The sequence below is a fragment of the Mobula birostris genome, chromosome 31 (assembly GCF_030028105.1).
Source record: "Mobula birostris isolate sMobBir1 chromosome 31, sMobBir1.hap1, whole genome shotgun sequence".
NCBI classification, from domain to species: domain Eukaryota; kingdom Metazoa; phylum Chordata; class Chondrichthyes; order Myliobatiformes; family Myliobatidae; genus Mobula; species Mobula birostris.
In genome coordinates this window covers 37,126,529-37,141,765 of record NC_092400.1, presented here as the reverse complement: position 1 = coordinate 37,141,765, position 15,237 = coordinate 37,126,529, and the positions used below count along the sequence as shown (strand labels likewise).

Sequence of the window (15,237 nt, the reverse complement as noted above, 5' to 3'; positions counted from 1 at the left end):
GCCCTTTAGTGGACAGCTGGCCCAGCAGTACATGAATGCCCTGGGCTGGTTGTGGCACAGCTGGCCCAGTAGTACATGAACGCCTGGGAGGAGCACCCCTATGATCTCCTGCTCAGTCACGGGAGCGGCGACCACTTGCAGGTAACCCTAGTCCACGAATCAGATACACTAGACAATGTAAAACCCAAAACTCTCCTAGCTTGCATTTACTGTCAACAAGTTGGTCACAAAGCTTCTGTTTGTGCTTTCTTTATTTTTAAAAAAAACCTAAACTGTTCAGCTGTTGTCATGCCCCAAGGGAGGGGAATGTCTCATTGCTAGAGATAGGGGTGGCTGTTAACCATGAGGGGTGGGGGGAGCCAGGTAAAATGTTCTGCTGAAATACCAGTCCTGGTGAGCGGGCAGAGGTTGCTCTCTTGGATACAGGACGTATGGTTACCTTGGTCAGAACAGAATTTGTACCCCCTAATCTTGTTGATTACTGCAAACACACTATGATTCAATGTGCACATGGGGATGTTAAAAGGTATCCTACTGCTGATGTTATTCTGATGTGGACAATGTATGCCTACTGCAGATGGGCGTGGTTGAAGATTTGCCAGAAGATGTGGTAGCTGGTAGAAATTTACTAGTCCTACGAGATTTATTGGGTAATGTTGACTCCATTGCAATGTTGTTCTAACCCGTGTTGACATGGTCCCAAGCTGAAGCTGGGCTGGATCCACTGCCAGCAGTGGCTGATAGCCTATTTGAGGGTGGTAAATCATGTAGAAATGCCACCTGGAGAAAACATTAGGTATACCTGACCACCCACCTAACACCACAAACCTCACCACAGATCAGTGGCAGGCCCTCACAAACGTGGCTACCCTACAGCAGTCTCTGGCTCCTCTGTATACTTGGGTGAAAGGGGAGGATGACGAGGGGTCCTTTAGCTGCAAAGATAGCTACTTGCTGGAAAATTACACCTTGTGCCCCTGACAACCGATTGGTAGTACCCACCTGTTGCAGGCCCTTTGCTTTACATCTTGCTCACCTCATCCCCTGGGTCGGCAGAAAACCCACCTGAGAGTAAGCCACGGAGTCTATAGGCCATCTGCGTATGCTGATGTCCAGCAATATTGTACTTCCTACCTGTGTGCCAAAAGACCTGCCATGTCTGACACTGAGAGAGCCCCACTACAACCTTTGCCTATCATGACCGACCCATTCAGATGGGTTGCTTTGGACATTGCAGGCCCTCTAGAGAAAAGCAGCCCTGGTTTCTGTTATATTTGGTCATTTGCGACACTGCTACCTGGTTCCCTGAGGCCTACCCTCTGTGTTCCATCACCAACCTTGAAATCACTGCTGCCTTAGTACAACTCATCTCCCTGAAGAAATTTTAACCAATTTCATCTTGTGCCTCCTGCCTGTTGCATCATCAACTAGGTATTTCAGGTATCTGCACCACACCCTACCACCTCCAAACTGGCAGCCCTGTCGAAAGGGTTAATCAAACCCTCAAAAACATGCTGAGGAGGTTTGTGTCTGACCCAGGAAGAGACTGGGATAAGTGGCTGCCTTTCCTCCTCTTTGCATATCGGGAGTTCACCCAAGCCTCAACCGGCTTCTTTCCATTTGAGCTCCTGTATGAGTGAGGACATAGTCTCTTGCGTCTTACAAACGAGGGATTGCCTGGAGGCTTCCAGAGAGGTGGCCCGGTTCAATCTGGAGAGGGGCCAGCAGAACCAGAAGAGTTGGTATGACTGTAAGGCACAGCAACGTGAGTTCACCCCTGGCCAGAAGGTCCTTCTGCTACTTCATACCTCCTCCAACAGACTCTTGGCAAGTGGCAGGGGCCTTCCAGTCACCTATAAAGTGCTTCATCTGGGGAAAGGAAAGGCTTCTCAGACATATCATGTCAACCTGCTGAGGGAATGGAAGGAAAGGGGGCCTGAGGTCCAATGATTGGAGGAAGATGGAGGAGAGATGGTTGAAGATCTGCAGTCTTGAAGTGTTTCTCCAAAGCCCAACCTGGGCCATCTGACCCCCTCAACAAGAGGGTCAACAAAGTCTTCCATCAGTACTCCTCTCCCTTCTAGTCCAGCACTGGCTGAACAAAAATCAAGCACACACCATTCACCTGAAGGACAACAACCCCATCAGATAGCAACCTTATCCAGTCCCAGAGAGGTTGGTGGAACCACTGGAGGCTGAGATCTGCACCATGTTGAACCTGGGAGTGACTGAGTCCTCAGAGTGAGTGATGCAGCCTAGTGGTGAGTATGTCCAAGCCTGATGGGTCCCTGAGGGTTTGCATTGACCTCCAAAAATCAACGCTGTCTCCAAGTTCAATGCCTTCCAAAAATCAATGCCGTCTCCAAGTTCGATGCCATGGATTGATGAGCTGCTGGAGAGGTTGGGCCATGCCAAGTTTATAACAACCCTTGAACTCTGCAGGGTTATTGGCAAATCCTGCTGGCAAAGGACTCTGGTGAGTACACCGCATTCAGCACTCCCCTTGGCCTCTTTCATTTCACTGTCATGCCACTTCGAGCTGCACGGAGCCCCAGCAACCTTCCAACGGCTGATTGACCGTGTGCTGAGGGGATGCGAGAATAATGCCTGGGTTGGTGGGAGCAGGTGCACCACATCCTATATAGGCAACACCGCTGGTGGGGAGGCATAATAGTCTTATAAGACACTAGTCAGGCAGCACTTGCCAGTCTGGGCCTCGTATCTCAGAAAGAATGTGCTCTCTTTGGAAAGAGTCCAGAGGAGGTTCACAAGGATGATTCTGGCAATGAAGGGGTTAACATATGAGGAGCATTTGGAAGCTTTAGGTCTGTACTCACTGGAACTCAGAAGAATGAGGGGGATCTCATTGAAACCTACCGAATGTTGAAAGAACTAGATAAGGTAGCTGTGAAGGAAATATTTTCTCTGGTGAGGTATCCAGAACTAGACGGGTGACCTTTTAGAACAGAAATAAGGAGGAACTGTTTTAGCTAAAGAGCAGTGAATCTGTGGAATGCTCTGCTACAGACTGTGGTGGAGGCCAAGTCTGAGGGTCCACTTAAGGCAGATGTTGATAGATTCCTGATTGGTCGGGGCTTCAAAGGATATAATGAGGGGACAGGTGCATGGGGTTGAGCAGGATCTGGGACCAGTTATGATGAAATGGTGGAGCGGACTCGATGGGCTGAATGGCCTAATTCTGCTCCTACATCTTATGGTCTTATAATTTTATATTTATTTTGAGACTGATCTATGGGTTTAACTAAGGCACTTGTTGTGGAATAAAACTGTGGGATGTTAGGATCCCTTTTTAAAATGTTTCAATTCTGCATCTGAAATAATATGATCTAGTCACATGATTACACCCTTCCCCACTAACCCTGTAGATCTCCAATGAGGACCCATGAGGACCTCCATCAGTCCTGATGAAGAGTTCAGCCTGAAACATCAACTCTTTAATCCCCTGTGTAATGCTGCTTGACCTGCTGAGGTTCTCCATTTTATGTGTGATGTAGGAGAGTTACAGGGCTAGTTACTTGGATCTCCCAATCATTCCCTTTAGAAATTACAGGCAAATAAGTCTTCAACAGTCAAAAAATATTGCTGGATTATAGGAAGAACTGCTCTTCCATAGGGAGATCGACATCACTTTCAGAACATCCCAAGCACTAGCCATCCAATGGAGCCCTTTTGAGGGCTAGCTGTTTTTATAAATTAGGAAACATGACAACAAATTTCTGTGCAGGAAGATCCCACACACAGCAAAGAAATAACGATCAGATAATCTAAATCAGATATTGAACAGGGGATGATGCAGAAGTCCACCTGAAAGAACAGACGGGCTCTCAGTTTGAATTCCCTGACACATGCCTGACTGTAATATTCACTCAGGATCCTTGTCAACCTATGACCTTGTGTTCAAGTCTCTGGGGTGGTGCTGCAATCCATAAGCTTCTGGTACAGATGCAAGAATGCGTCCCATGGCTGACATCCTGTCTTTGCAAAACCCTGACATTTTTGCCCTCATGGCTCAACAGTAGGATGTCGTCAGTGGCAGTCATCTCCCAGGAGATGCCACTGCTTTCTCTGCAGGTGAATGAGCACAGCTACCCCCTCTCTAATCAACTTGTGTCAGCAGATTAGATCAAAAGAGAAGGAGAATTAGCACAGCATTTGACAAATTCTCCCAGGAAGTGATGTTGTCAGAAACTTGCCTTCCTGTCTCTTAGTCAGATGGGGTGGGGTTGGGGGGAGGTCTCACTTTCATGAGTGGGATGCCCTTTGGATAACTTGACTCCTCAATCAGCATAAAAACAGCACCTAAATACTTATGAATATTAAGCATTTCTTCTGCAGTCCTTGCATCATTTTGGTCTATTTTTTCCCAGTTCATGTTCAGATTCAGTCACAAACCAAATGGAAATTAGTTGTTTTTTTTAGAGAGACATTATTGAAGTAGGAACTGTTTGAAAGTACAAATGTATGTACAATAGTTTCTATAAATGGAAAGAAATGGAAAGAGGGTCTGCCCCAAGAGCCTACATAACAAGATCATGACAGGTCCATCCATTCAGACTCGACTTCTCCTTCCTGCATGTCCCAATAGACCTTGACTATAATCCTGCAACTCCCCAAACTTGCTGCGTACAAATTTGCTCTTCTGCTACATAATAACTCTAAAAGTTTTACAGTCTGCTTTTGTACTTCCTCAGGAAATGAGAGGTGTTGTATAAATGCACATCCATTTTCTATTGGAAAGAACCTAATTGAAGTCTGTCTGCAAGTTTGACCCAATCACTGACCTCTGAATTTTTCTCTGAACAACTGCCCTTTGTTCCTCTGACTTGAGAGGAAACCCTGGGTATACAGTTTCTACTTGTACGTGAACTTCAAAAACAGAATCTTTGTAACAGACTGGAAAACGGATTAAGACTGAATAGAGTCAGAGTACTACAGCACAGAATTAGGCCCAAATAGTCCTGTCTCAGCTACCAGCTCCTGGAACATAGCCCTCCATACCGTTCCCATCCATGTGCATATCCATAATTCCTCTTCAATATTGCAATTGAACACAATACAGCACTTCCATTGGCAGCTTGTTCCACACTCTCACAACCCTCTGAGTGAAGAAATCTGCCCTCCAGTTGCCTTTAGCTTCTAAGAGGATTACAAACTTCTTGTGGTTGGGAGGCTTGCATTCTTCAATGATCTGGAGAGCTGTCTTGGCTGGAGTCAGGACTTTATGCTTTGGCTCTTGGTAGGGTCATGCCAAATAGGTCAAAAGGTAGAGGACAGACTAAGAGTGGTCTACCATTCCTCCAGGTTTGGGGAGGTTCAGCTCAGGGCGAACAATCCTGACTGTTATGGAAACAACCATGAAGAATCCTTCTACATCTGAGTGTGACAGTGTTCATGAGTCTCAATCTGGGACTTGCATGTCTGATGGTAGTGAAAACCAAGCTACTGACATGATGAAGGAAGCCCTGAACACTGTCAGATATGGAGGCCTTCATTACTGCCCTACACGCCAGTGGCCTAACAGTCAAGGGGTAGGTTGCCATTGAATCCGAATCAAGTTTATTATCACTCAACCAATGTACAGAGCTGAGATTACAGTCACTGCCCAGCACCTACATTTGTTCAACGAGTGTTCATGTCACCATAAGACACAGGAGCAGAATTAGGCCATTCAGCCCATTGAGTCTGCTCCACCATTCCATCATGGCTGATCCCACTCAACCCCATACACCTGCCTTCTCGTCATATCCTTTGATGCCTTGACCGATAAGGAAATTATCAACATCCATCTTAAGTATACCCACGGACTTGGCTTCCGCCATAGTCTATGGCAGAGCATTCCACAGACTCACTACCCTCTGGCTCAAAAAATTTCTCCTTGTCTCTGTTCTAAAAGGTCACCCCTCAATTCTTAGACTGTTCCCTCTAGTTCCAGATACCCCCACCACAGAAACACCCTCCCCACATCCAACCTATCAATGAGATCCCCCTGCCCCACATTCCCCTAAATTCCAGTGTGTACAGGCCTAAAGCTGTCAAACACTCCTCATATGTTAACCCCTTCATTCCTGGAATCATCTTCGTGAACCTCCTCTGGCCTTCCATGGCCTTCTATCCCCACCTATCAGACTACCCCCCCCCCCACCAGCCCTACATCTCTTTTACCAATCAACTTCCCAGCAGCTATTTACTTCATCCCTCCTCCTCCTGGTATCACCTACCACCTTGTGTTTCACTCTCCCCACCCTGACCTTTGAAATCTACTCCTTATCTTTTTCTCTCCTGTCCTGCCGAGGGGTCTCTGCCTGAAACATTGACTATATTTTTTTCTATAGATGCTGCATAGCCTGCAGGGTTCCTCCAGCATTTTGTGTATGTTACTGTATTCCATCAACCACTAATTTGCCCACTCCTCCAATTTGTCCTGCTGCAATTGCATTGCTTTCTCAGCACTATCTACCCTTCTGCCTATCTTCATATCATCTGAAAATTTTGCCACAAACCCATCAATTCCACTATCTAAATCACTTTCAATGTGAAAAGCAGTGGTCCCAATACTGACCCCTGAGGAACACCACTAGTCACTAGCAGCCAACCAGAAAAGGTCTCCTTTATTCCCACTCGCTGCCGCCTGCCTGTCAGCCATTCCTCTATCCATGCCAGTATCTTTCCTGTAAAGCCATGGAATTTTATTTTGTTATGCAGCCTCATGTGGCATCTTATCAAATCCCTTCTGAAAATCCAATTAAATGACATCCACTGCCTCTCCTTTGTCCACCCTGCTTGTTACTTCCTCGATGAACCCCAATGGATTTGTCAGGCAAGATTTCCCTTTACAAAAACAATGCTGACTTTGACTTATTTTATCATTAGTCTCCAAGTACCCCCAAAATCCTACCCTTAATAATAGATTCCAACACTTTCCCAACTGCTGATATTAGGCTAATTGGCCTATAATTTCCCTTCACAAATGAGAAAATCTGCAGATACTAGAAATCCAATCAACACACACAGTGCTGGAGAAACTCAGCAGGCAAGGCAGTATCTATAGAAAAGAGTACAGTCGATACTTTGGCCTGAAATGTTGACTGTTCTTTTTATCATAGATGCTGCCTGGCCTGCTGAATTCCTCCAGCATTTTGTGTGTGCTGCTATAATTTCCTTTCTTTTGTTTTTCTTCCTTGCTTCCCAGAATACTTAAAGATCATGACCAATGCATCTGTTATTTCTTCAGCAACCTCTGTCAGGACTCTAGGATGTGGTCCATCTGGTCCAGGTGACTTATCCACCTTAAGACCTTTGCTTGCCTAGCAATTTTTCCTATGTAACAGCAATAACACTCACGGACCTCTGGCACATGCTAGTGTTTTCCAAAATGAAGACTGGTGCAAAGTGCTCATTAAGTTCATCTGCCGTTTCTTTGGCAGATCTCATTACTACCTCACCAGCATCATTTTCCAAAGGTCCAATATCAACTCTCACCTCTCTTTTAATATAACCGGAAAAAAAAACTTTCAGTACCCTGCTTTATATTAATGGCTAGTTTATCCTCATTTCATCTTTTCCCTTGTAGCTTTTTTAGTTGCCTTTTGTTGGATTTTAAAAGCTTCCCAATCATTGAACTTCCCACTCAGTTTTACTACCTTATATGCCCTTTCCTTGGCTTTTATGCAGTCCTTAACTTCCCTTGTCAGCCACGGATGTCTACCCCTGCCATTTGAGAACAACTTCTTCTGTGGGACATATCTATCCTGCGCCTCATGAACTATTCCCAGAATCTTCAGCCATCTCTGCTCTGCCTTCATCACCACCAGTATCCTCCTCTAATCCACCTGGGCAAGCTCCTCTCTCAAGCCTCTGTAATTCCCTTTATTCCATTGTGATACTGATACATCTGACTTGTGCTTCTCCCTCTCAAATTGCAGTATGAATTCAATCATATTATGATCAGTCTTCTAAGGGTTCCTTTACATTAAGCTCCCCTATAACATCTGGGTTATTACACAACAGCCAATCCAAAATATCCTTTTCTCGAGTACACTCAAGCACAAGCTGCTTTAAAAAGCCATCTCACAGGTACTCAACAAATTTCCTCTCTTGTGATCCGATATCATCCTGATTTTCCCAATCCCCTTGAATATTGAAGTCCCCAATTAGAATTGTGACATTACTGTTATTACATGCCTTTCCAGCTCCCTTTACAAACCCAACCCCACGTCTTGGCTACAATTTGGAGTCCTATACATGAATGCCATGATGGTATTTTTACCCTTGCAGTTTCCACAAAGGTTTTACTCCACCCACAAAGATTCAACATTCTTACCCTATGCCACCTCTTTCTAAAGATGTGATTCTATCTCTTCCCACTAGAGCTGCAACGCTACCTATGCCTTCCTGCCTGTCCTTTCGATACAAAGTATAACCATATATAACCATATAACGATATAACAATTACAGCATGGAAACAGGCCATCTCGGCCCTTATAGTCTGTGCCAAACTCTTACTCTCACCTAGTCCCACTGACCTGCACTCAGCCCATAACCCTTCATTCCTTTCCTGTCCATATAGCTATCCAATTTAATTTTAAATGACAACATCGAACCTGCCTCAACCACTTCTGCTGGAAGCTCGTTCCACACAGCTACCACTCTCTGAGTAAAGAAGTTCCCCCTCATGTTATCTCTGAACTTTTGCCCTTTAACTCTCAATTCATGTCCTCTTGTTTGAATCTCCCTCACTCTCAATGGAAAAAGCCTATCCACGTCAACTCTATCAATCCCCCTCATAATTTTAAATACCTCTATCAAATCCCCCCTCAACCTTCTACACTCCAAAGAATAAAGACCCAACTTGTTCAACCTTTCTCTGTAACTTAGGAGATGAAACCAGGAAACATCCTAGTAAATCTTCTCTGTACTCTCTCAATTTTGTTGACATCTTTCCTATAATTCGGTGACCAGAACTGTACACAATATTCCAAATTTGGCCTTACCCATGCCTTGTACAATTTCAACATTACATCCCAACTTCTATACTCAATGCTCTGATTTATAAAGGCCAGCATACCAAAAGCTTTCTTCACCACCCTATCCACATGAGATTCCACCTTCAAGGAACTATGCACCATTATTCCTAGATCCCTCTGTTCTGCTGCATTCTTCAATGCCCTACCATTTACCATGTATATCCTATTTTGATTAGTCCTACCAAGTATGTCCTTTGTTAAGATCCCAAATATGGCCTTCTTTCAGCCGTGACTCAGTGATGCCCACAATGTCAAACTGACCAATCCCAAATTGCCAAAGACAATCACCAGGGACTAGAAAGTTTCTACAGATGTTCTGAAGTTTGTTGTTTTGCAGCAGCAGTGGAGTGAAACATCAAGAAATATACATTAAGGCACAATAAGTAATTTGTATAAAATAAATAATGCATTAGGCTAAAAGAGCAATATAATGAGGGAGTGAGCATGGTTTCATGGACCATTCAGAATCAGAAACCTTTATGCTTTCACTCTAATTCTATATCTAGTCTCACTCAACCTCGGTGGCGGGGGGTGGGTGGGGGGGAGTCTGCATGTATTTACCCTATCTATGCCCCTCATAGTTTCTTGAACATCTGTAAGATTTCTCTTCATCCCAGGGAAATAATATCTGATTCAACCTTTGTCTGTAGCCCAACCCCACAAGTTGCAGCAATTTGCTCTGTATTCTTTCAAGCTTAGAGATATCATTCCTGTGGGTAACTGAATCTAAACAGGACAGTTCATTCAAATCAGTGCACTTTTAGATTATTGTATAAATTTACTCATTGAAATATCTGCTGGAAAAGCAGGTGTTCAAAAGATCTAATGGTTTTTCTCCTGAAGCAACAAAATCCAAGTATCTGTCAATATTCTGTTCTTCATTACCCACATGCAATGATAGTAACATCACCCAAAAAGTAAGAGCAGCTATTATCTACAAAAAGCACATTGAAGGTGAGCAATGTTCCTTTTACAGATTCTCTACTCAATAAACCATCTCGAACTGCAGCTGATTTTTCTGAATGTGCAAATTAAAGGAACTAATTAAAACTGTAGTTCCCGATACTTAACACATTTCCTAGGGTATGCATTAACAAACAAATGGGTTGTTACTTGTGCTGCTATTATTACCTTCCTTTTCCAGTCCTTTCTTCTCAAAATAGGAACAGAGACGATCGAGCACTGCAGTGTCCTTGGAGCCTTCAACTAAGGCCTCTTCATCAAGGATCCAGAGCAGACCCTTGCACTCCTCCTGCGTACGTACCTGAACCTTGAACTGACAGGTGAAAAGACTAAGATTGTGGGTCACATACAAACTAACTGCAAACAAATTAATCTATTCTATCATAACATCATAGTCAGCAAGGTACCAAAAGAGCAAATTCAGTAAAAACTGTAAGAAATCTGAAACAAATTCAGAAACCACTAGGACACTAAACTGGAGGAAGAAAGAGACAGATAACTGTAGTCAGAAAACTGCAGGTGCTGGATATCTGAAACAAATCCAGAAATTACAAAAACACTAAACATATCAGGCGGCACCTGTGGACAGAGTAAGAGACAGATACTGGTAATCAGAAAACTGCAAGTGCCGGCTATCTCCGAAACAATCAGCAGGTCAGGCAGCATCTGTGGAGAGAGAAATAAGGTGAATGTTTGTGGCTCTCTCACTGCACTCTTTAATCTTTAAATTAAGTAGCCCTGTAAAATCATTTTCTCACAGGCATTCACAGTAGATCAAAGAAGTGCAAAAAAATCAATGAAAAACTACACAGACTGATAAGCAACCAATGTTCAAAAGATAAACTACAAAAAAGAAACAAATAATAACAATAAATAAGTAAATAAATGATACTGTTAACAGGTGCAGTAGAGTCTTTGGAAGTGAGACCATAGGTTGCGTTCAGTGATTATTTCGTTATTTGTGGTGAGTGAAGTTATCCACATTGGTTCAGGAACCCTGATGGTTGAAGGACAATAACTGTTCCTGACCTGGTGGGGTTGGTCCTAAGTCACCTGTAACTCCTTCCTGATGGCAGCATCGAGAAGTAAGAATATCTTGGATAGTGGGTGTCCTTGATCACGGATGCTGCTTTCTTTGTGGCAGCACTCTTGGTACATGGTGGGAAGGGCCTTTCCTGTGCTGAAGTGAGCTGTTTGCAGGCTTTTCCATTCTTCGGTGTTTATACCAAACCTTGATGCAACTACTCTGCCCCCCCCCAACCAAAACACTCTGCAGCTTAAAACTAACTTCTACTCTAAGATGGATCAGTTCTGATTAAGATTCATCAACATGAAATCAGTGCTTCCAAAATGCAAAAGGTGGATCTCAACACCATGTCAGCTGGATACTGAGGGGAAGGTGGTGTCCTTTGACATTCTGTGAAGCATTCTGTTAATGATAATCAAAAGGATCTGAACTCAGCCCACAATGAAGTCCCCTCTTTTATGAGGAAATACGAAGATCATCTGTCCCTGTTTAAAATGGGTGACAATCCCTTCTGGGAAAAGTCCCATTGGAAAGTACTGGGGAGAAGCAATGGCATGTTATAAACACAAGACATTCTGCAGATGTTGGAAATCTTAAGCCACACACAAAATGCTGCTAGAACTCACTAAGTTAAGCAGCATCTATGGAGAAGGACAACCAGTCGACATTTTGGGCTGAGATTCTTCATCAGGACATGTAACTGGTCTTACACTCACTTGCCTTTTGAAGGTGAAGTTGCAGGACAACACAGAGGGAGCTTCATTCTGAGACCATATGGAATTTTACCCAACTGGAACACCAAAAAAGAACAGTCCCATACCTACATACAGCCTTTCTACAGTGTATGGTCAAAAGTCTCCTCTCTGTCCAGCTGCTCAAGATACCAACAGCAAGTGTGGAGTGAAAACCTACACACGTCACATAGAAACCCAAATCCATTCGTATCTATCAGATCCAGCCTGAATCCAGAAATGTCATTGGTTGAAAGTTAACCCCAAAGTCGGCATTAACTTAATATTTCACGTGCATTTTGCTTTGGGCTGAAGCTTGAATATTACAGCTTGTCTTCTCCTTAAAATGAGTGGGTTCAGCCTGGTTAACTCACCAAAGAAGGAATGTAATTAACAAATTCCAGATGTACTTTCATGTCCATCAATGCTCAGTCCCTGACAGTGCAAGGGGCAGCCTCCTAATATGAAGTAGACTTAAGGCAGGAAGTTGTCCAGAAGCTGTCAGTGAGGACAAGAGTAGCTACAGCTTTGGGAGTTCTGCACTGCAGTCAAATTCCCCACCAACCATAAATTCAGAAGATGCATTAATCAAATATGGAAACTTCTCACCATTGAGTTTCTCTGGACACTTGTAGTACGTCAGCAAGGAACGAAGTGACATAACCCAGCAAGGTTTCTCTGAGTGACTGCACTTGCATCAAGAGAGCAGGTACTTCGTATTTGTTTGCTGTTTCAGGTTTGTTTTACAAACCAAAGAGACCGTAATGTTCCCAAAATCAGATCCAGCCTGTCCTCACCTTGTTTCAGGCCCCTCGCCTCAGCATGCTGCTAAGATATACCACAGATCTCGACTTCCTGACCAACATACCACGGTCAGTAAGGAGAGGGAGCAACACCTCTGTCTAAATTACTTTCAACTAATGTTTCACAAGGTTGCGTTCTCAGCTCTTCGTACATTCATGACTATGTGGACAGGTTCTGCTCTATCTCAATTTGCATTTTCATGCAATGCCACTGTAGTGGGCCATATCATAAATAACAATGAGTTGAAGTACAGGAAAGAGACAGGGAGCTGAGTAATATGGTGTCAAGTCAACAGCCTCTCCCTGAATGTTAGCAAAACTAAAGAACTGATTATTGACTTCAGGAAGGAGTCATTGCATATACTCTTGTCTTCACCAGTAGTGTTGAGATTGAGAGGTTCGTGTTCCTCAGTGACCATCACCAATAGCTTGCCCTGGTCCAACTACATACTGTAGGTGCTATGGCAAAGAAAGCTCTCCAACACTTTACTAAAGAAATTTAGTATATCTTTGTTAACCAATTTTTATCAGTGCACCACAGAAAGCATCCTATCTGCTTGGTATGGCAATTGCTCTGCTCCTGACTATGAGAAACTGTGTATACTTCTCACTGCCTCAGTAAAGCAGCCAGTGTAATCAACGAGTCCAGACCGTCTCTCTCCTCCCATCTTCCATTGGACACAATAGACAAAGGTCTAAAATCACATACCAGGCCTAAGGGCAGAAGTAGGCCTACTTGAGGGACACTTGACCTTCCAATCTACGTCATTATGATTTTGCACCTTATTGTTTATCTGCACTGCACTTTCTGTAGCTTTTAGATTTTATTCTGCACTGTTGTCGTTTTCCCTTGTTCACCTCAGTGCGCTGTGTAATGATCTGATCTGCATGAACTATATGCAAGACCAGCTTTTCACTGAATCCAGTGCACGTGACAATAATAAACCAATTCCAATTCTAATTCCATATGACTCTCTGCTGCAGGGCAGAAGTCAGTAAAAGCTCGACTGAGAAAAGGGAGCCCTCTGCATTTGACCTTTGTATTTAAATTGGGAAGGACATTTGACGACTTTCTGAGGCTCCTGAAACACATGCGTTCATAGAGGGCATTCAGCCTATCTCCTCCAATAATGGCCTGCCACGAGTGCCTCCTCTTTCATCAGATATTTCGCTCCAATATTTTACTCATTCCAGACTGGTAAATATCACATCAGCTGATGACCCACACTGAATGATTCAGAAAGAGCTTCTTTCCCTCCACTATCAGATTTCTGAATGGTCCATGAACCCATGAACATTACCTTTTTTTTGCACTCCTCATCAATTTTGTAATTTATAGTCATTTTATGTCTTCATACAATACTGCTGCCAAAAACAACATACTTCATATATAAGACAATAAGAATAAACTTGATTCTGATTAGATCTGGAAGATTAGGAAATATTGCTAAACTGCTGTCAAATCTTGGTTTGACTACACTTGGGTCTTGTGTGCTATCCTGGCTCCTGCGTTATAAGGAAAATGCAAGAAATGCAGAATATTAATAAGGGTGGTACTGGAGATATAAGACTACACATATCAGGGAACAATGAACAGATTGACTTTTGTTTCCCTTGAGAGATTGAGACCATAAGACACTGGACCAGAATTAGGTTATTTGGCCCATTGAGTCTGTTCCGCCATTCAATCATGGCTATTCCTTTTTTCCCCTCCTCAACCTTATTTACTGGCCTTCTCCCCGGAACCTTTGATGCCATGTCCAATCAAGAAGCTATCAAGCTCTGCCCTAAATACATCCAATGAACTGGCCTCCACAGATACCTGTTTTAACAAATTGGCTAAAGAAGTTTCTCGGCATCTCTGTTTTAAATGGACACCCCTCTATCCTGAGGTTGTGCCCTCTTGTCCTTGACTCCCCTGCCAGGGGAAACATGCTTTCCACATCTACTCTGTCTTGACCTTTTAACGTTTGGTTTCAATGAGATCACCACACCCCCATCCTTCTAAATTCCAGTGAGTACAGACCTAGGGCGATGAAATGTTCCTCGTATGACAACCCCTTTATTCCCAGAATCATCCTTGTGAACCACCTCTGAACCCTCTCCAATGCCAGCACATCTTTTCTTAGTTGAGGAGCCTAAAACTGTTCACAATACTCAAGGTGAGGCCTAATCAGTGCCTTATAAAGCCTCAGCATCACATACTTGCTCTTGAAATGAATGCTAACATTCATTGCAGTTGCTCTCTTGAGAAGGCTAAGGAGTAACCATATCCTCATCATCATTATGTATGATGTGGACGATCATGGTCTTCCATCTGTCTGAGAAATTCTAACAGACTCTTTAAAACTTTTGCCCAAGCAACACTTGATGTAATTCATGAATGTCATGCATTGTTGACTTTTACTTCCATCAATTTTTCCCATCACTACAAGATGTTTGAGCTTCTTTTTCCTCAATGCATGTCCCAGAATTTCTAGCTCTCATGGTCATGGATAGAGAAGAAACCCAATAGCATTTAAAAACTGCAAAGAATATGAATGTAGTGAGAATGTTTCCACCGGGCACATGAACATGCGAGGAAGAAAGGGCTATGGATTCCCTACTGACAGAAGGGATTTGGTTTGATCTGACATCATGTTTGGTGCAGGTATCATGGGCTGTAGGGC

General features: G+C 43.5%; 1 protein-coding gene across 3 annotated transcripts in view; it reads right to left on the bottom strand.

Annotated features, from left to right (window-relative positions):
* LOC140190674 (unconventional myosin-XVIIIb-like) overlaps positions 1-15,237 on the bottom strand; it is a 462,061-nt gene that overhangs the window by 202,785 nt on the left and 244,039 nt on the right. For all 3 annotated transcript variants that reach the window (XM_072247443.1, XM_072247444.1, XM_072247445.1), the window contains one exon: positions 10,176-10,320. In XM_072247443.1, coding sequence (XP_072103544.1) covers positions 10,176-10,320 — 145 coding nt within the window. The remainder of the gene's footprint in view (positions 1-10,175; positions 10,321-15,237) is intronic.